This window comes from Lycorma delicatula, chromosome 5, assembly GCF_047948215.1.
Source record: "Lycorma delicatula isolate Av1 chromosome 5, ASM4794821v1, whole genome shotgun sequence".
Taxonomy (NCBI): domain Eukaryota; kingdom Metazoa; phylum Arthropoda; class Insecta; order Hemiptera; family Fulgoridae; genus Lycorma; species Lycorma delicatula.
In genome coordinates, this window is record NC_134459.1 from 6,155,496 (window position 1) to 6,176,222 (window position 20,727).

At 30.8% G+C, this 20,727-nt stretch overlaps 1 protein-coding gene across 4 annotated transcripts in view; it reads left to right on the top strand.

The window, feature by feature from the left end:
• The window catches only part of Dcps (Decapping enzyme, scavenger), a 408,912-nt gene that overhangs the window by 368,041 nt on the left and 20,144 nt on the right, over positions 1 to 20,727 (top strand). Inside the window, exons 3-5 of one of the 4 annotated variants that reach the window (XR_012756355.1) lie at positions 9,371 to 9,577; positions 12,386 to 12,503; positions 20,254 to 20,421. Coding sequence is in view for 2 of the 4 variants with exons in the window: in XM_075365576.1 (XP_075221691.1) it covers positions 9,371 to 9,595; positions 12,386 to 12,503 (343 nt within the window). In the remaining 2 variants the exon portion in view is untranslated. Of the gene's footprint in view, positions 1 to 9,370; positions 9,596 to 12,385; positions 12,504 to 20,253; positions 20,422 to 20,727 lie in introns of all 4 variants that reach the window. The other 3 variants (XR_012756354.1, XM_075365577.1, XM_075365576.1) reach the window with 3 other exon arrangements.

Genomic DNA, 20,727 nt, shown 5'->3' on the forward strand with positions numbered 1-20,727 from the left:
TATCAATTTTAATTGAAAATTTTATTTTTTCAGCATTATGCTCTTGTCTAGAATCATGTCAGGATGGAATAATTGCATTGTGTAATGAAGTAATGAAAATTTAACAACCAGTAGAGTATTTTTAAATCTATTAAAAACAACCAGTTTACTGCAATAAACATTCTTGAAATTAATTTTGATTTAAATAAAAATAGTATACTTAATATTAAAAATTGGATAAGACATGTTTGCCATAAAAAAGATTCTTTCAATGTATCTACTAATGCTATTTGAATGAATTTTTATTGAAAAAGTTGAAAGTGAAGAATTAAAGCTGTTGGCTTTCACTTGTTTATTTATAAGTTCTAAAATATATTCAAGCATATAATTATTTTTTCATAAATTAATTTAGTCTTACTAGTGGTTTGTGTAGTAGAATCGATATTTTTAGTTATGAAATAAACATTTTGAAATGTATAGTGGAAAATGGCAGTTGTTAGTCCTTATAGTTTTATACTTCAAATTGTAATTTGTAATAATTCAAATACAATTATACTTCAATTTTATTTCCTACTAAAATATAAGAAATTTAATATATTTGTCACATGCTATTGTAGGTCATTTTTTATTTACTGACAATTATGAACACATTTTTTACAGTGAACTTTCTTCTGCATCTGTTTGTACTTCAGCTAGTTTTTGTATTTCATCACTTCATATCCATAGTTTACTTATTGATGAAGTTGAGAAAATTATTAATTCAAAAATTCTAGGTGCTCTTACAAAAAACATTTAAATAAATTTGTTTTTAAACAGATAAGTCATGCAAGAAGTGATTCTTTCCAATGATAAAGAGGATGTGCAGTTAGTCAGTCAAATCAAAATTGCTTGGTATGGAGTCACATACCCAGATTTGTATGGCAAATGGCACCCAGTTGGAAGGTGATGTCAAACCCAGACCTGGTCCATCTGGTTTACAATATCTACTGGCTGGTGAACAGATTATGCAGGATGAATCCATTATCCAGTGATGGTTACATTAACTGATGTAATCATGTTATTTTATATGTGTGGTTTAACTTCTGTCATACTTTGGCTCCTCCCAAAGTATGACAGAAGTTATTTGTATGGTTTTTAAGTTAAACCATACAAAGCTTCCTAGCTTTGAGCAGAGCAGAGGAAAAGTGTAATGGCTCATCCTTCAATGAATATCAAATTTATTTTTAAAATTTATATTTAGGGTATAAGGACAAGGGTAGTGATGTTTGCATATGTTGATAACTAATTGGGTATTGAAAATGTATTACACATAACATTACGCTGTAGTAAGGAGAATCCTTCTAGGGGCAGAGGAGTTGATACTTCTGATAAGCCCCAATTTTTTAAATTGTAAATAGATGAAATATGGTATTGCATGGTCCATTAATAGAAAAAGAACTATTGATATTTTTAATGAAGAGGCTGTCCCACAATGCAAACCATTTTCTTAATCTCAGTCGATTGAAAAACAATGATCAATAATCATGTAAGATTATTGATCATTGTTGAACCTAAGACACACAAATTTATGTGTCTCAGGTTTCTTTCATTCTGACGAAAACCTTAAGGAAATTAGCATTATCACGAACCTCCTTTTTAGGAATTTTGCTATACGTCTGACTCATATAAAAGATATCAATATTGTGTTAACCCATGGTAAAATATTTTGTTGTTTTATTTTTCGCATATTACATCGTCGAATATCATTATTGAATTCGGTTCGGTCTCTTCAGGCGGTACAGTAACATCATCGCTAAAAGAATAACCTATTCCTTCAACATGAAAAAGTAAACCTTTGAGAAATAAATATTTCGGTTGGTACATTGATTTAGAAAAAACATATATGTTGTTAAACCTCAAGTCATAAGAGTCAAACAAAAGGTTGAAAATTGCATTGGTCTTACCAGAACTTGAAGGACCTAATATTGGTCTTACCAAACACCTAATATTGTCTGGAAGAAGAGGACTATGCCTCTATCAAATTAAAATCAGTTACATCTATTAAACGATGGAAATTAATTACTATCAGCTTCCTGCTCTTCAGTTTTCATTTTTACTACTCATCATATCTCAGCAATACTACTTACTTTATATAGTCCTTGTCTATCCACGAATCTTGCTTATCAAAACCCAACCAACGAACAAGTAGTTTATTACTCCTTCGTTTTAATACTTTTTCTACCAAGTAAACGTTGGTATTGGTATTGGTATTACACGCAGTAACAATACTGCGTGTAACAATACTCTTACACGCAGTTCTTCGGCATAAAAACCCCCCTTTACTACTTCTCCTTCCAAGAATGTACGTTATAGGCTGTGTCGTTTTAAACTCATTGTAAACATCTCATTCGTCCAATTCGGAAGATACCAATTTTCAAATTTATTTTTACATTCTTACCGTATCGCCAACATTAAATTTATTTACAACCAAGCGCTATCGGTTTTTTCGTACAGCTTTCGATATTTTTAATAGCACCTTATGTTCATTTTTATGTCACGTCTTTAGGTTTAAAACCTATAGTTCTATGTTTTAGTTTAAAACCTGTATTATAATGTTTGATTAAGTCATCGAATATACTTACCCATCGGTAATTCCCCTGCTCAGTAAATTAGTTAGTGCCACATTTTAGACTTGAGGGTTCTGTTGAACCACTCGACTATTAAAGCCTTTCTATCAGAATATGTCGAATAATGATTGGTTTAAACTTTGAGTAAAGATTTAATTTTGAATTAAACTATTTCCTACCATCATCAGTTTGAAAATGTTTCATTTTATATTTCCAAAAAAAACATGCTCAAGTACCTTTATAACATCATCCGCTTTTTTACTCTTCAAAGGAAAAGCAAAAGCGTATTTTGAAAAACAATTTGTAAGTGTAAGAATATATTTATTCCTCTGTTGACTAGAATAACCAATCATCCCTACTAAATCGCCTTGGTACAAATCATGCAAACTTTAAGCTCGAATTATCTTGTCGGATAATTTCTGCAAGCTTGCTTGTGAAGCTGTTTTGCTATATCTTCTTTAACATTCGTAGTTTAATGCATACTGGTATTAAAAATATTGTGTACATATATTAATATGAAGGAAATAAAATAAAAAAACAAAACAATTTCCATCACAACTTTTTATTTTTAATCACAGTCATATTCGGCATTAATATAATTTTAAGTAATCAACAGATTTTATATAAAAATAAAACAAATAATATAACTATTCATCTAACTCAGAACGTAATTTTTCATAAGAAATTGCCGTACGAAGGTTCAGTTCGACCACGCCATTTTCAGTGCCTAAATATGTCCTTTTACTTTTTATTTTTAATTAGAAATTTGTCTAAGAATTATGATTAAATGATCAGTTGATGGAATTTTTCCACCCGTTATGTACCCAATGAATCAGGACTTGCTAATTATATCTTTCTCCCAATGTAATGATTTCTCCTTCTGACGAAGTAGTTAATTCTGATGAAGACATTTCCTTCTCCTCGCAGAAAGAAAATTCATTTCCGAACAGACATATTTTCACCTTAATTCACCTTAATCTTTCGACAAGTTCTGAAACAGTAAAATAAAATGATTGAGTTTATAAATATAAAAGAGATGTATTACTTAAACCAGTTTAAATTGCCATTTTTCACCTACCATCCAGGCAGTAGTTCATTCGCTACTGGGCAGTTTGGAGCAAATCTCTTATGTTCATATAATGTATTTTCATTTTCTCCCCATTCAAAAACCTCTATGTAACAATCAGGACAAGCCTTGATATCTAATACACCGGTTAAATAAAAACCTGCTTCCACCATCGAATTCACTTTTGGAAGGTACTCATCATTAATTCATAAGAAACTAAACTCTTTAAAACAAACAACTATATAATTCATCAGCAAATTTACAAGCAAGATTTTTAATTTTATTTACAACTCAATGAAATAAATTAATTTCAGGTGTAGTCCAATTACATTCCTGACATGTTACAATTTCATCATCTTCACTCCGATTTAAACTAAATTCATAAGTAATTTTTATTGGAACTGCATTCAACTTTTTGCTCAGTATCGCAAACGGGTCAAACATTTCTTAAATTAATATTTCCCAGTCGTTTACGAATGGCTTAAAATTTTAAGCCTTAAACATACACAGTCTGCTTTTCAGTTCTTCTAAAGTAACTTTACCCATTTGTGGCATCGATCTCACTGAAACAAATATTATCAATTAAAATCAATTATATACATATAAGCAGTTACGAAAACAAAAAAAAAAAAACGTTTACTGTAAACCGTTTAAATTTAATACTATAAATTTTTGAATTAGATTTACCTTAATTGTATTTTATTTATTAAAATAACAGTCTCTACAAAACGAAAACCGATTTTGCACACTCCTTATTCTAATTATAAATAATTTAGTAGCACATCTCCGACATGAAGTGTGACCACACGGTAAAAATAACATACACCTATTAAACATATCTTTCTTTGATATCTTCATCGCTAAGACCGATGAGACTTTCATCTTCAGCAATCTCAGTTTTCTCATCCTTAATGACAGATTAACCGTTCACCACTATTCTTTATACAAGGATAAACATGGTACACACCATCACATATACTGCTGTCATACTGAAAAGCAAATAACAGAAAGTAAAACGAAAACAAATTCTTACTACAAAAAACATTTATTATAAAATAAAATTTAATACCACATACAGAAAATTCAATTAGTAGAACATTCTTTTTCCTACGTGAATTACAAATCGGATGCACCCATGGGTTTGTAAGATGTTTAATATAATTTGATTCACAAAGACTACAAATTATTAAACCTCTTTATCGTAAATTTTGCCTCGTATTTGTTTTAATGTAAAAACCCACACGAACCCATGTTAAAACCGATGTTTGTTTAAACCGATGTTAAAACCTATGTTTGTTTAAATTTATAAATATAACTTTGAAGGAAAGATGACTTTTAAAGATGAAAGACTTTTAAATTACAAATAACTACTTTACTTCGGGTTAACTACTTTAAGTTTCAGATTAATTTCATTGTAAAGTTTTTAATTGATATACATATCAGTATTTAATCCATTTGAAACACTGAAAAAGGAATGATAATCCACTACCTCCTGAAAAAATAAAATCTTATTCATCTTTACCAATTTCATTCATAAATAAATGTTTAAAACATTGACATCTCTAAGACGTTGATGTGTCATTCGATAGTATTGGTAAGGATTGAACAAGTACAGCATTACTAAAATCTAATCTCACCCGACCAACTTCTGACTGGGTAACCGTAGCATCTGATAAATTGTATTCTCCCTTAGCATTGTTAGCAGCTGCATCAAGTTGTATTTGATCCCTTTCATTAGCTTCATCAAAATCTGTGAAGAAATTTGACGATGATGTACGGGAAAGCTCTGCCTCAGCAGCTGCTTTCATAGAATCATATGAACCAAATATATCCTGTGACATCTGTAGGAACAATAAACTCACCGTTGTAAAAATATGTTTGCGATATAATTATACTCATATACAACACTCTGTTTTGTTAAAAATGTTTTAAAACTAATTATTTTATTTTAATCAGAAAAAGAAAATATAAACTAACAATTGTACCAACAGTTGTTACATTATCACAAAGTAGAGCATTGTAAAATAAAAAAATATATGTATTCTTTAGTCATTAGAATAATGCAAACCACTAAATAGCAAATAATAAGTTTACTTCCAGCTTATAGTTATACAACTGAATTTTTTCCCAAACATGTTACTATATAAATATGCAAATCCTTTACATTATTTAAAAGACTAAAATATGAAAACTTATGATTCAACAAATAATTGTTTAGTTATATTTAATTTTATTCAGTTACGTTATTAGATCATTCATTAATTATAGTAAACAAAGACAGTAGTATAATAAATAACCATGACTGGTAGGAGAGAGTGACATCATTGATGTCGCTTTTCTCAGAACCGGCACTTTTACATTGCTCACATGTAAAGAAAATAAAGTAATGAGATGGTTGTGTTTGTTTTTCATTTAAAAGCTCCTCCATACATTGATCTATGTTAGAAACATACAAAAGCAAGTTATTTTCAAGTGATAAAAGACTATTCATATATTTAGTTTTCAGTGCAACCATAGAGGTAAAAGGGTACCTTTTTCACAGAGGTAAGATATGGCAAAAGGGATTAATATTTTCAATGCTTCTATGACTAAATTTACATATTCACTTGTGTATCTAAATTTTCAGATGTAAATTTATAGTTGTAACATTTGAAAAGTGTGCAGCTCATTGAAATGTGTGTTGATACACACATTTCAATGAGCTGGTCGTGAATATCAACTAGTAAATTAGCAGCTGCAATACTGCTTCCTCTAAATGAATTCAATACCCATCTCCTCAAGAAATAATTTTTATCTTCCAGGAAAAACTCTGCCAGCTGAATCTTTAGCTCATGCAATCTCTCCATGCTTTTCAGACTGTGGTGAATAATAGTGTCTTCTACATCGAAATGTTTGCTTTGAAGGCAAATAATTCAGTCTTGCTTCTTAATGAAAACATGAACTTTGTCTGGCATTAATAAAATGTTTTTATCACGTTCTTCAAAATTCACATTCAAGTCATTTAAATGTAAAGATACATCAGATAAGTAAGCCAATAGCAACATATACTCATTAATTTTTAAAAACATTGAGAGTGACACATGTTTATCCAGGAAAAATATTATTAATTCATCTTGCAACTTTAATAACCGGTGTAACACTTTCCCCTACAGTAACCAATAACTATCTAACTTCTGTATGGAAAAAAAGAGATTATTTCTTTTTGCTCATGTCATCACAGTTTAGAAAACAGCCTATTCTTTAATGGTAGACTTTTAATAAAATTAACCATTTTTACAGCTTTACAAAGAATTTGTTTGAAATTTTCCAGCATTTTTTTTTTTGTGGCAAGAGCATGTCTGCAAAGAAAGTCTCGTCCATTCAGCCTTTGTTATAAGACGATCTTTTAATTTTTTCAGAAAGCCACTGTTCTTTCTTGTTATTATCTTTGCACATTACTACATACTACAATACATTTTGTCCAATCTATGTTATAGTTTTTAGTAACTTCATAAAAGACTCACAAAATAGCCTGATTTACTAATAGAAGTTAATTGATTTCTCTAATCGTCTTGATTAAATCCTCTTGATTGATTTAATCTAATTCTCTTTCGAACAATTCCAAGGTTTGTTTTATGATCTAGAGGTTTAGTTTCCAAATTTATTTTGATGGCTTCATGCATCATCAGAAAGGAATTGAAAGCAAACAACAGACTGTGGATTTCCATCCAGTGAGATAAAACCATAATTTAAATAACTGTCATTTTACCAATCAATTCACTGGATGTAGATGGGTCACTTTGATTTTTCATAAATTTATCTACTTTGAAGAAGAATCTGAAGAAAACAAAATCAGTTACACCATTTGACTGCACACTAAAAAACCAAAACCTCAATTATTATTTTCAGTGACATTACGCTTTTATAAATTAAAACAAAGTCATCAGATGCACTGTTTGCATTCAAGACTAAACTGACATTCTGCAATCCCTTACACCTCTTTTATGCTGCTAAGAACACGATGTGTTCAAACGTATCATATGCATGTGTGAACATGACGCTCTCCTAGCGAATATTATGCAAGCAGACCTTATTACAAGGAGCACATACAATCAAGGAACATCAAGTTGGTCCTTATAAATTGTTAATGTTTGTACACTTCAAACATGCATGTTCATACCCGTCGCTATCAACACAGCTAAATAGTTTTAACTAGGTTTCATTGAATTGGAGATGCGGGGGTCGTAAAATATTCATTATATACAATTTTTACTTTTTGGGGGTCATGGAGCTAAAAAGGTTGAAAATAATTGCTCTAAATGATGCCTGTGGTTATAAGCCCTTCTGTTCACATGTTGTGAGCCGTGGAACTAGATTAAATGTTATTCACCCATCCAGCATTCTTATCTGGTAAACCTGCCTGATAGTCACATAAATCAACCCTCCCTGCTCCTCTGCATTGTAAAGAAACAGTGAATATTTTTCAGACTGCAGATTTTGAGCACCCGGCTACCCGATCATGTATGACAGCCAGCTCACCACACAAGGCAGGATCACTATACCAGTGAGCAACCGTTAAACATAAGGATCATTCAACCAGCCAAGGTCCACTCCCTATCCGGTATGTGAACTGTATCTGACCTGTGGAAGAGGACAGCTACCACTATCTTTGAAATTCCAAACCTCAGTCAATTGACGTAGTGACTGTTTGGATTCCTATAGTATAAGAAACTCTTAAGTGAATTAACATCCACTTAAGGATAAACCTGGTTAGAAAATAGATACTAATGCTATTATCAATATAATATTACAGATAATGAATTTATCTATAATGTTGTCAGATCATAATAAGAAATTAAGAATAAATAAAACAGAAAGAAATATCACCCATGATTTATGATATTAAAAATCCCTCTCGATATATAAATTTATCGATTTGTAAATTATCAATTAGCAATTCTGTCATAAGTATTTAACTTGTCAAATATGTAATTTTTTCTTAATATGTGTGATTTTCCTTATTTGAATATTTTTATTCAAAACATTTACTTTTACTGCCAAAGGCTTAAGTTTGCAGATCTGTATTTTTAAACTTTCATGTGGCTTTAGAAATGCAGCAACATTTTTTCTGGTTCAGTTGAATGTAATTTTGAAATATTATTATGCAATTTTAATTTGATTATAATATTCATACAGAGATGTAATTTCCTCCAGTTTATTTATTTTTTTTTTTTTGTTACAGTTAAACTAAGTTCCACTTTTACTGCATTAATACAGTAACACATTCTATTTAAACTGCAATTCATCCCAAAATTTGATGTAATTTGCATACATTTTATGGTACTGTTTGAAAATTTATTTTAATTTATCATATCTTATAGTTCTGAAATGAAATTAGAACTGCTATTAGAAATGAAATCTATTGTTACAGACCTTTTATTTAACAAAATAATTGTTAAAATTGGTTAGTCTCCTATATTATTCATTCTGTTTGCAGGAGAGAGTTTTTGAGACCATTTTTATTTCTATGATTTTTCTTTTAGAGAAGTAAAAACTTATTGTATTACCTTTTTATTATATTTTGGTGCAGAGTGATAGTAAATGTTATTAGGTCTATGTTAGACATGTACAAAACTTTTGGAGGTAAAGAAAATATAATTAATCTGAATACAATTAATAATGATAAGAAACTACTATTTTGTAACTGTATAATTAACTAAAATATTTTACTTTATTTCAGTGGGTTTATAATATTTTTGAACATAAAGCTGAAGAAGAAAGTATCGTTTATGAAGATACAAACACAGAAACTGGATTTATACTTCTTCCAGACCTTAAATGGAATCAAAAGCAAATTGAAAATCTGTACTTGCTTGCCATTGTTAAACCTAGGAATATTAAATCTCTTCGTGATCTCACTGATAAACATATTCCACTATTATTAAATGTTAGAGACAAAGTAACTGTAGGTTATCTATTTTTTACATACGTACATGTTTTTAAGAATGAAATTTTATATATAAAAAAAATATATTTATTATTTAAAATTAACTAATCCGTGCCCTGTGCAAGGTACCTCCAGATTTTAGAATGTAATGTACGTGGTGTTCAAAGAACTAAATGTCTTTTTAAAAATCTACTTTCAAGTAACTTATAAATTAACTTTTTCATTTTCAAGGTAGTTCCCTTGAGAAGCTACACACTGTTGTTGCCAATTTTGTTAGCAGTACTGGAATTTCTCAAGATGCATTGCCTTTAGCTGGTCTCTGATGACTCCTTAGATATTAACAATTCTGAACTGATGACCATTCAGGTGGATTTTCAGTTTAAAAAAAGAAAAAAAAATTACATAACATGAACTGACAATTAATTTGGGGCTTTGGAACCACCACAGTACCTTATGGCAAAATTACAGTTACAGAGACCATCAAGAGTCATGGTCATGATGCACTATCAAGTTGTCTGTAATGCTTGCTGTATTGAACTATCCTTTTATTGAAAGGAACATCAAGAATTTCATAAGAATAAATTTGATTTACAGTTTATTACATTGAATTCCTTATCTACATCCATTAACTATTAAAAAAAATTAGCATCAGTTTAATGTTGGATTTAGTTTTTTGGGATGTAGTGAGTTGCTTACCCCTTACTTTGGCATTTAATTTTGGTATCGTATTCAAGAATCCATGATTTTCCACCTTATTTTTGAGAAAATTCCCTTTTATTTATTATATGCCCAAAAGATTTAGACATTCATCTTAAATTCTTCTTTTGAAATTCTTTTTAAGAATTTTTAAAATTTGTCTACCCATTTTTTAAAAAGTCTATATAAACGGCCCTATTAATTCCTAGATTAAAATCTTGTGAACAGTAAAATATATAAATATAAATGGTTATTAAGTACCAGTTGATCTTTGCTTTTTTTTTGTTTAACCTCCGGGACCACCTTATTGCTTCAGAGGATGAGATGAATTACTTGTAGTTGTGTGAAAATGCCATGCCTGACTGGGATTCAAACCCAGGACCTCCAGATGAAAGGTCAAGATGCTACCAATCACACCACAGAGGCTGGCACCAGTTGTTGAGCTAATATCGTAAAAGTTCACATTTTTTCTACAATTTCATAGCACTTTAAAATACATCTTAAAACTTTCCCCTTAATAGAACATGATTTCCATCGATATATTTCATCTTGTAAATATTCTTACTTGATACTCTCATAGTGAGAGTGTGGAGTGAAACATATTGGAAATCTAGATAATGTTTACACTTCTACTCCTCCAGAAGGGCTAGATAATTTAGTTAGTTATGAACTGTTTTTGTTAACTTCAGATTAAACATGACTTAAGAATATAAAAAAAATTATATGCAAATTATGGCACTAAAATGGCTGAAGCAATGTTAAATAAATGAATATAGCAATTTATTCTATTAAAAGATATTATAATGTCAGGGAGAAAAATATATATTTTTATATTTTATTTTATTTTTTGTGTTATTATGATCAAGAGTTTCCCATTAATTTCTTTGATCCATCTGTTAACACCAGTAACACTAATAACACCAATAAAGAAAATAATTTTATTTTTAAAAATAAAAAGCATTTCCCTTTGTCCTAGAAAGTAAAAAGTTGGCAACAGTTAACAAAAGTTAGTTGCAGCAACATAAAATTTGAAGTTTACTCATTTGAGTCCTAAAAGTATTTAGAATAAATGTAGTTTGAGTTCAAAAAAATTCAAATTTTTACTTATAAATATATTCAATTCCCGCAATCATGTTAAAAATCTGCAGATAAAATAAAGCATTGAATTTAAAAATTGGCTGATGTGTATCAGTAAAATGGAATGTTTAGTAGTGAGATTATTTTACTTTGAAGTACGAGAGAAATTAGTTAAAAATAACCAACGAACATTAACCGAAATAACAGTATCATTAGATCAGATAAAATTGTAAAATGGAAACTGTTTTAACCTTACAGTTCTGCAGCACCATTAGGTACATACCTAATGGTGCTGTATGGTGCTTCCATACATATGGAAGCACCACTCCTGCCACTAAGCAGCCTCTTGGAAATTGAAGATGTGATGCAAAGGTAAAATGCCAATGGCTGAAGCCATTAAAACAAGTAATGTATCTTCAACAAATTTATAATAAAGCAGTTTCTATAGATCATTGAAGTTAAACACTTTACCCAGTTTTTTGGTTTCATTACCAATAATAAAAACCAACAGAACTCATTGAAACTGCTTCATCAGAACATGCTTTTATATTTAATTTGAAGTATTAAAATAGCAAAGAGTTAAGTTGATCATTATTATTCACTTTTATAAAAATCAAAAAAATATTATAAATAATTATATTCTGCTACTAGGTTCCAACTTGTGAAACTGATATTTAGAATTATCATATGTCGTCCATTTAAAATATATCTGTCCATTAAAATGTTATTTCTATGTACAAATTAGTGAATAACTTGGAGGGAAAATGTGTTACATGATTGAAGAGATAATGAAGACTAAATTTGTAGATACTTGAGGGAAGATTATTTACTAGTGATGGGGAGAATTAGCTGAGTGATTGATCCACTACCCAATTGGGGAACTTAAATAAACAATATAACGAAAAGAAGTAGACATTATCTCTAAATAGTTGAATGTGAATCTAAATTAGATATACATTTTCTCTAATTTTAATCTTTCTTCTTTTCAGTTTTTATTATTTATTTAACAAATATCAATTTATTTTTTTATTCTAGAAAGTTATAAAAAGTAAATATGGCTTAGATGAATCTCAGTTAAGAATATACATCCATTATCAACCTTCATATTATCACTTACATATACACTTTACATATTTGCAGTATCAGGCTCCAGGTTTGTATTTATTTTTACTGATTGTTTTTATATTCATATTCCAGGTATTCTTGTTATTTTAGAATTTTTTTTTTAATTTTTAACTAAACACTATTATTTAGTGAATTATATTTTTTTTAAGCATATAATTAAAATTAATAGCCATGTATTGATTTGAAGTATCAAACAGCGTAAAATTAGAACGATATCAGAATTTATGTTTGTGCCGGTTTGTAAAATTGTTTGATTTGCAAAATCTGAAAATTAAACTTTTGACAGTTGAAATCGCATTTAGAAATTACTGATAAAGAGCAAATGTAAATTTCATAAAATATAATTTTAAGAATATTTTTTGTGCAACATGTCAAAGCGTTCATTGACCGTGATTAATAGAATAAACACCTAAATTTCTTTTATTAATAGATTACATGGCCTATTTTGTTGATTAAAATTGGCAGAATTGGAGAAAGTATGATGATATATAATATTCAATGAAAAATAAAGTAATATGTTACGCATAGTTGTTACTTATATATCACAGTCGTTTTTAATTAACTAGATATTCATTTGTAATTGATTAAATAAATTTCCAATTTAAATATATTTTATTTGTTATATGTGTGGTATATGTTACATTTTACTCATTTACTAAAACAATTATTAAGTTTTTAAGATTTTTTTTATTAAAAAATGATTACACTACAATAGATTTGCAGTTCTGGTGAACAGCTGTTTATTTACCATTTCACATGGTTATTTTTAATTAAATAGAAAAAAAATATTTTAACGTTCATATTTTGGATTCATTTAAAAACATTTCCATCTACACACTTAGAAGTATACAACTTTCAGATGAAAATCTAAGATCTAATTTATTATTTTTTTTAAGAGGTCCAAAAACTACAGGGTATTTTTGAAAAATGTTACTGAAATTTTAAAGGTTATTTTGAAAAACTTTAAAGCAATTTGTTAGTAATTTTTTTATATAGTTTACTCCCAATTATCCAAAACATTAGTGGAACTGGGAGTACAAAGGTAATATGAAAAATAATAAAGATGCATGCAGCTTAAACTTTTTGAAGAAGAAAAAAATTATAATTATCTTTTTTATGATAGAGACTGCATTTTTAAACTAAAAATATTTTAAATAATTTTATGAAGTTATAATTTATAAAGATTTATATGAAAATAGAATATTGTTTTATATATATATATATATATATATATATATATATATATATATATATATTTTATATGGGCATCATCACATTCTTTAAAATTCTTACAGTTTATGTAAAAAAAAATAAAATAACACTTTCAGAGTGTAAAGGACCCTGATATTAAAATGAGACAATAAATAACATAAAAAATTATAAATACAAATGTCTTAACAATACCAACATTATTAAAGAATATCTATTATTCATAGAATAAAACTACTTCACTTAGAGATTCCTTAAATGAAACTTGAACTGACTTATAGACTTGTTAATAGCCACTGGCATGCAGAAACGCAACTATGTTTTCTTCTTTTCCATTAGCAGCAATATTATTTATTACAGCGAACCTCTTCCTGAAGTCCTCATTTATGCAATGGTACACTCTTCCATTAGAAGATGCTTGACTGTAAGCAGTTTATTTCAAACACTGCACATTGGTCTTTCTTTGCCGGTTAAGAAATATGAATTTTTTATTCATGTGTGTAACCGATTCTGAGTCTGGTCACCTTCACTTGTTCTCGGCAAGTCGGCTTCACATCACTCTTCCATTTATATGGAGAAGTTTTAACTGCATTTAGTTTCGTATTTAATTTTCTCCATTCATTACTTCACCTGTTTCTTATTGTGTTAGGCAATTTTTAACATCTGCCACGTGAACAGAAATTATATCCAAGTTATCACAGACTGTTGCCGTTCTGCACTTTTTTCCTGCAATACCAGCATGCTGTGTAGTCCATACAAATACACATCACTGTCCTTGTCAATTTAAAACGTATAAAATGGACAGGATATTTGCAATAAGGACATCCTTCATGTTCTTGTTCTGAATTGCAGTAAGTGCACTTAACGAGTCAGAACGTGGTAAGCACTCTCTCTTCACAGAAATGTTCCAAGTAGCAAAGAGCATACTGTCTGGCAATAAGTTCTGCCATTAAACACTTGCCATATGTTGCAGTTTCCAAAAATGGGCTTCTCCATTTACGTATATGGAGTATCCAACACAATGTTCGGTTTTAGAACTGTCAGTATAAATTTAATGTATTCTTCATAACTACTGATGATTGATAAAAATTCCTGTTGGATGATTACTGCTGGCTTGTCTTTTATTTTTCCATGGGAGAGATCCAATCTTATGTTTACCACTGGTAAGAGCCATAACGGTATTTCTCTTGTAGAAATTGGTAATGTCCTTTCTTGTCAATTTGTAATACCACATTCCTGCTGGTCTAGAATAGGTAGCTCGATGTTCATGTAATCCAGCCAAAGGACGATTGTTAATTTTTTTTTTTTTTTTTTTTTGTCTTCAGTCATTTGACTGGTTTGATGCAGCTCTCCGAGATTCCCTATCTAGTGCTAGTCATTTCATTTCAGTATACCCTCTACATCCTACATCCCTAACAATTTGTTTTACATCTTCCAAACGTGGCCTGCCTACACAATTTTTCCCTTCTACCTGTCCTTCCAATATTAAAGCGACTATTCCAGGATGCCTTAGTATGTGGCCTATAATCTGTCTCTTCTTTTAACTATATTTTTCCAAATGCTTCTTTCTTCATCTATTTGCCGCAATACCTCTTCATTTGTCACTTTATCCACCCATCTGATTTTTAACACTCTCCTATAGCACCACATTTCAAAAGCTTCTAATCTTTTCTTCTCAGATACTTCGATTGTCCAAGTTTCACTTCCATATAAAGTGACACTCCAAACATACACTTTAAAAAATCTTTTCCTGACATTTAAATTAATTTTTGATGTAAACAAATTATATTTCTTACTAAAGGCTCGCTTAGCTTGTGCTATTCGGCATTTTATATCGCTCCTGCTTTGTCCATCTTTAGTAATTCTACTTCCCAAATAACAAAATTCTTCTACCTCTATAATCTTTTCTCCTCCTATTTTCACATTCAGTGGTCCATCTTTGTTATTTCTACTACATTTAATTACTTTTGTTTTGTTCTTGTTTATTTTCATGCGATAGTTCTTGCGTAGGACTTCATCTATGCCGTTCATTGTTTCTTCTAAATCCTTTTTACTCTCGGCTAGAATTACTTTATCATCAGAAAATCGTAGCATCTTTATCTTTTCACCTTGTACTGTTACTCCGAATCTAAATTGTTCTTTAACATCATTAACTGCTAGTTCCATGTAAAGATTAAAAAGTAACAGAGATAGGGAACATCCTTGTCGGACTCCCTTTCTTATTAGGGCTTCTTTCTTATGTTCTTCAATTGTTATTGTTGCTGTTTGGTTCCTGTACATGTTAGCAATTGTTCTTCTATCTCTGTATTTGAACCCTAATTTTTTTAAAATGCTGAACATTTTATTCCAATCTACGTTATCGAAAGCCTTTTCTAGGTCTATAAACGCCAAGTATGTTGGTTTGTTTTTCTTTAATCTTCCTTCTACTATTAATCTGAGGCCTAAAATTGCTTCCCTTGTCCCTATACTTTTCCTGAAACCAAATTGGTCTTCTCCTAACACTTCTTCCACTCTCCTCTCAATTCTTCTGTATAAAATTCTAGTTAAGATTTTTGATACATGACTAGTTAAACTAATTGTTCTGTATTCTTCACATTTATCTGCCCCTGCTTTCTTTGGTATCATAACTATAACACTTTTTTTGAAGTCTGACGGAAATTCCCCTTTTTCATAAATATTACACACCAGTTTGTATAATCTATCAATCGCTTCCTCACCTGCACTGCGCAGTAATTCTACAGGTATTCCGTCTATTCCAGGAGCCTTTCTGCCATTTAAATCTTTTAATGCTCTCTTAAATTCAGATCTCAGTATTGTTTCTCCCATTTCATCCTCCTCAACTTCCTCTTCTTCCTCTATAACACCATTTTCTAATTCATTTCCTCCGTATAACTCTTCAATATATTCCACCCATCTATCGACTTTACCTTTCGTATTATATATTGGTGTACCATCTTTGTTTAACACATTATTAGATTTTAATTTATGTACCCCAAAATTTTCCTTAACTTTCCTGTATGCTCCGTCAATTTTACCAATGTTCATTTCTCTTTCCACTTCTGAACACTTTTCTTTAATCCACTCTTCTTTCGCCAGTTTGCATTTCCTATTTATAGCATTTCTTAATTGCCGATAGTTCCTTTTACTTTCTTCATCATTAGCATTCTTATATTTTCTACGTTCATCCATCAGCTGCAATATATCGTCTGAAACCCAAGGTTTTCTACCAGTTCTCTTTATTCCGCCTAAGTTTGCTTCTGCTGATTTAAGAATTTCCTTTTTAATATTCTCCCATTCTTCTTCTACATTTTCTACCATATCTTTTTTACTCAGACCTCTTGCGATGTCCTCCTCAAAAATCTTCTTTACCTCCTCTTCCTCAAGCTTCTCTAAATTCCACCGATTCATCTGACAACTTTTCTTCAGGTTTTTAAACCCCAATCTACATTTCATTATCACCAAATTATGGTCGCTATCAATGTCTGCTCCAGGGTAAGTTTTGCAGTCAACGAGTTGATTTCTAAATCTTTGCTTAACCATGATATAATCTATCTGATACCTTCCAGTATCGCCTGGCTTTTTCCAAGTGTATATTCTTCTATTATGATTTTTAAATTGGGTGTTGGCAATTACTAAATTATACTTCGTGCAAAACTCTATAAGTCGGTCCCCTCTTTCATTCCTTTTGCCCAGCCCGTATTCACCCACTATATTTCCTTCCTTGCCTTTTCCAATGCTTGCATTCCAATCTCCAACTATTATTAAATTTTCATCTCCCTTTACGTGTTTAATTGCTTCATCAATCTCTTCGTATACACACTCTACCTCATCATCATCATGGGCGCTTGTAGGCATATAAACGTTAACAATCGTTGTCGGTTTAGGTTTTGATTTTATCCTTATTACAATGATTCTATCGCTATGCGTTTTGAAATACTCCACTCTCCTCCCTATCTTCTTGTTCATCACGAAACCTACTCCTGCCTGCCCATTATTTGACGCTGAGTTAATTACTCTAAAATCACCTGACCAAAAGTCGCCTTCCTCTTCCCACCGAACCTCACTAATTCCTACTATATCCACATTCACCCTATCCATTTCCCTTTTTAAATTTTCTAGCCTACCAACCTTTTTTAAGCTTCTAACATTCCACGCTCCGACTCGTAGAATGTTATTTTTTAATTTTCTGGTGACCCCTTCCTTAGTAGTCCCCACCCGGAGATCCGAACGGGGGACTATTTTACCTCCGGAATATTTTACCAAGGAAGGCGCCTCCATTGTTGCTATGTGAAAATGCAGAGAGCCACATTTTCTTGGAAAAAAAAGCAGCTGTAGTTTTCCATTGCTTTCAGCTGCGCAGTACTCAGAGGACTGAGTGATGTTGATACGGCCGTTTAAGTCATTGTGACTCACGCCCCTAACAACTACTGAAAGAGCTGCTGCCCTCTTTCAGGAATCATTCCTTAGTCTGGCTCTCAACAGATACCTCTCCGATATGGTTGCACCTTCGGTCCAGCTACTCTGTATCCCTGAGCACTCAAGCCCCCTCACCAACGGCAAGGTCTCATGATTCATAGAGGAGGGACGATTGTTAAATGTTTTATTATTTATATGGGTAGGAAAGGCCCATATGTTTGCCACGTATCTTAACAATAGGATCTCTGTTCTATAATGTAGTGACATTACTATGGCTTCCAACATTAAACTAGTCACCAGACTTGTACAGAAAGGGCCTGTGGCATATCTTATTCCGCTATTATTTATTACATCTAACTTTTGTAAATGCGAATTTTTATCGGATGAATATACAATACACCCATAGTCAAGCTTCGATTGAATGCTTTATTATACAGCCTCAAGAGTATTTCTTTATCTGAGCCCTGATTGATGTTTGATAAACATTTAATAATGTTTAAGGCTTTCTTGCATCTAATACTCAAGTCTTGTATGTGTAATCCTTTATCTAAATATTTAGATTTAGGCTTTATCTAAATATTGTACATTATCCTAGTATTGTATTGGATGGTCATCAGTAGTCAAAATAGGACTTCGGTGAGAAATTCTCTTCCTACAGAAGTGTACACAGTAAGTTTTCTTCGATGAAAATTTGAAACCGTTATTCCTCGCAAACTTCATTGAGAGCATGTTGCAATTTGTACTTCACCATAGCTGTAGTGTTGCTGGAATGGCTAATATCAATTTATTGTTTGTGATTGTGAACAAGGTGCCGCTCAACAGCGAGCCTTGTGGTATGCCATTTTCCAGTCTTTTTTCTGATGAGTATTCATTGTTAACACGTACTTGAAAAGTACAGTCATTCGTGTAATTGAAGCATTATTCCGTAATGCCAGGTCATATCAAATGTCTTCTGTAGGTCAAAAAAGACTCTAACACAATGTTTTCTTCTGATGAAGCTGTTGTAAACAGCATTCTCTAAATTAATAATTTGGTCAGTAGTTGAGTGATATTGCCGGAAAGCTGCTTGATGGTGAGGATAAAAGCTTTTCTTTTTCTAAAATCCAAACAAGTCGATTTTTTATAATTTTTTCCCATAGTACACATCAAAGAATTAGGACAGTAACTATTGGGATCTGTCAGATTTTTATCTTTCTTTGGAACCGGAACAATATATGCTTTTTTCCAGCGCTGCGGGTACGTTCCATCCCACCATATCTGATTATATAGTTCTAGCAATCTATGTTTTGCAGTGGTATTCAGCTGCTTGATCATGACAATGAATTTCTTTCTTAAACATGGTACCACTGATTTGTTAATTAAAAATATTAATATTAATTGATATTAACAATTAATAAAATCCACCTTACCAGCACATTGAGATAAACTCTAGATCTTTTGGCTTACTTGAAAGCCATCATCAGGAGTTAAAAATATTACGTTAAAGTCAAAATTTTAAAAATCATAGGTTAAAATGTATAAACAGTCACGACTGTCTGGTTCTACCAGTATAATGAAGGAATATATATATACTCTGGTGGATTAAAATGAAATTAAATAGAGCCATGTCATCATTGAAATAATTATTAGATTAAATTATTATTTCTTTATATTTATATTTAGTATGTTTTTAAATAATATATCTTCTTCAAAAAATTTTTTGTTCATTAATTAAATTTTTAATTTTTATTATTACAATAAATATGATATTTTTCTAAATTAAAAGTATTATAATATTTATAAGAAATATCTATGATCTTCATGAAATTATTATGATTGTATATATCTATTATATGTAAATTTATTGGCAAATTTGGAGTTTTCTGGTCTACTAATAATAAATTAATTAAATATATTAATAATAACTATAATAAAAAATCATAAAAAAATGATACCAAATTTGATAAACAAGGAGTATACAGTCTTTTTTGTGAGGATTATAACATGATATACGTGGGTGAGATCAATCACAAATTTTCAATATGTGCAAAAAAGCACATAAACAACATTAAAAATAACAAACCAGAAAACTGCAACTTTGCCAAATATATAATAGAATATGGTCATACATACAATCATAAAATTTTTCCTTTTCTTTTCCATTTTTCGAACAGCTTCATGTTCGATAAGTATGTCATCACCCATAGCTCCTGGCCTCTGAATCAGTGACCATCAAAGCCGCAGACAATGACAGACATGGGTCAGTGCTTGATTTAGGCGTGATTGAAAGGCAGGAACCTGGGAGATCACTGCAACAGGAGTCACACCAGTCACTGCGTCAGGTAGGCAGGAGACAGATCCACCTGTTTGATTTTTTGTGATCTCTGTGGGTTGGAGACCATCTCAGTTGTAGGAGGCTTGGGAGCCTCCATAGAAGACTCTGAAGCATTCATTTTCCTCGCACCATCATCTGACAGGTTGTGCAGACGCATTTGAACCTCTGGTCTATTAGCACCTTCTTCTGGTCAGATGCACCTTTGCTCATGGTTGGCTAATTATTTGGAGATTTTATCTTTATCAACGGTTTTATAAATTTCTTTTGAGTGAGAGACTTCATTCTGTTGTCTAATATTCTCTCAATCATGGTA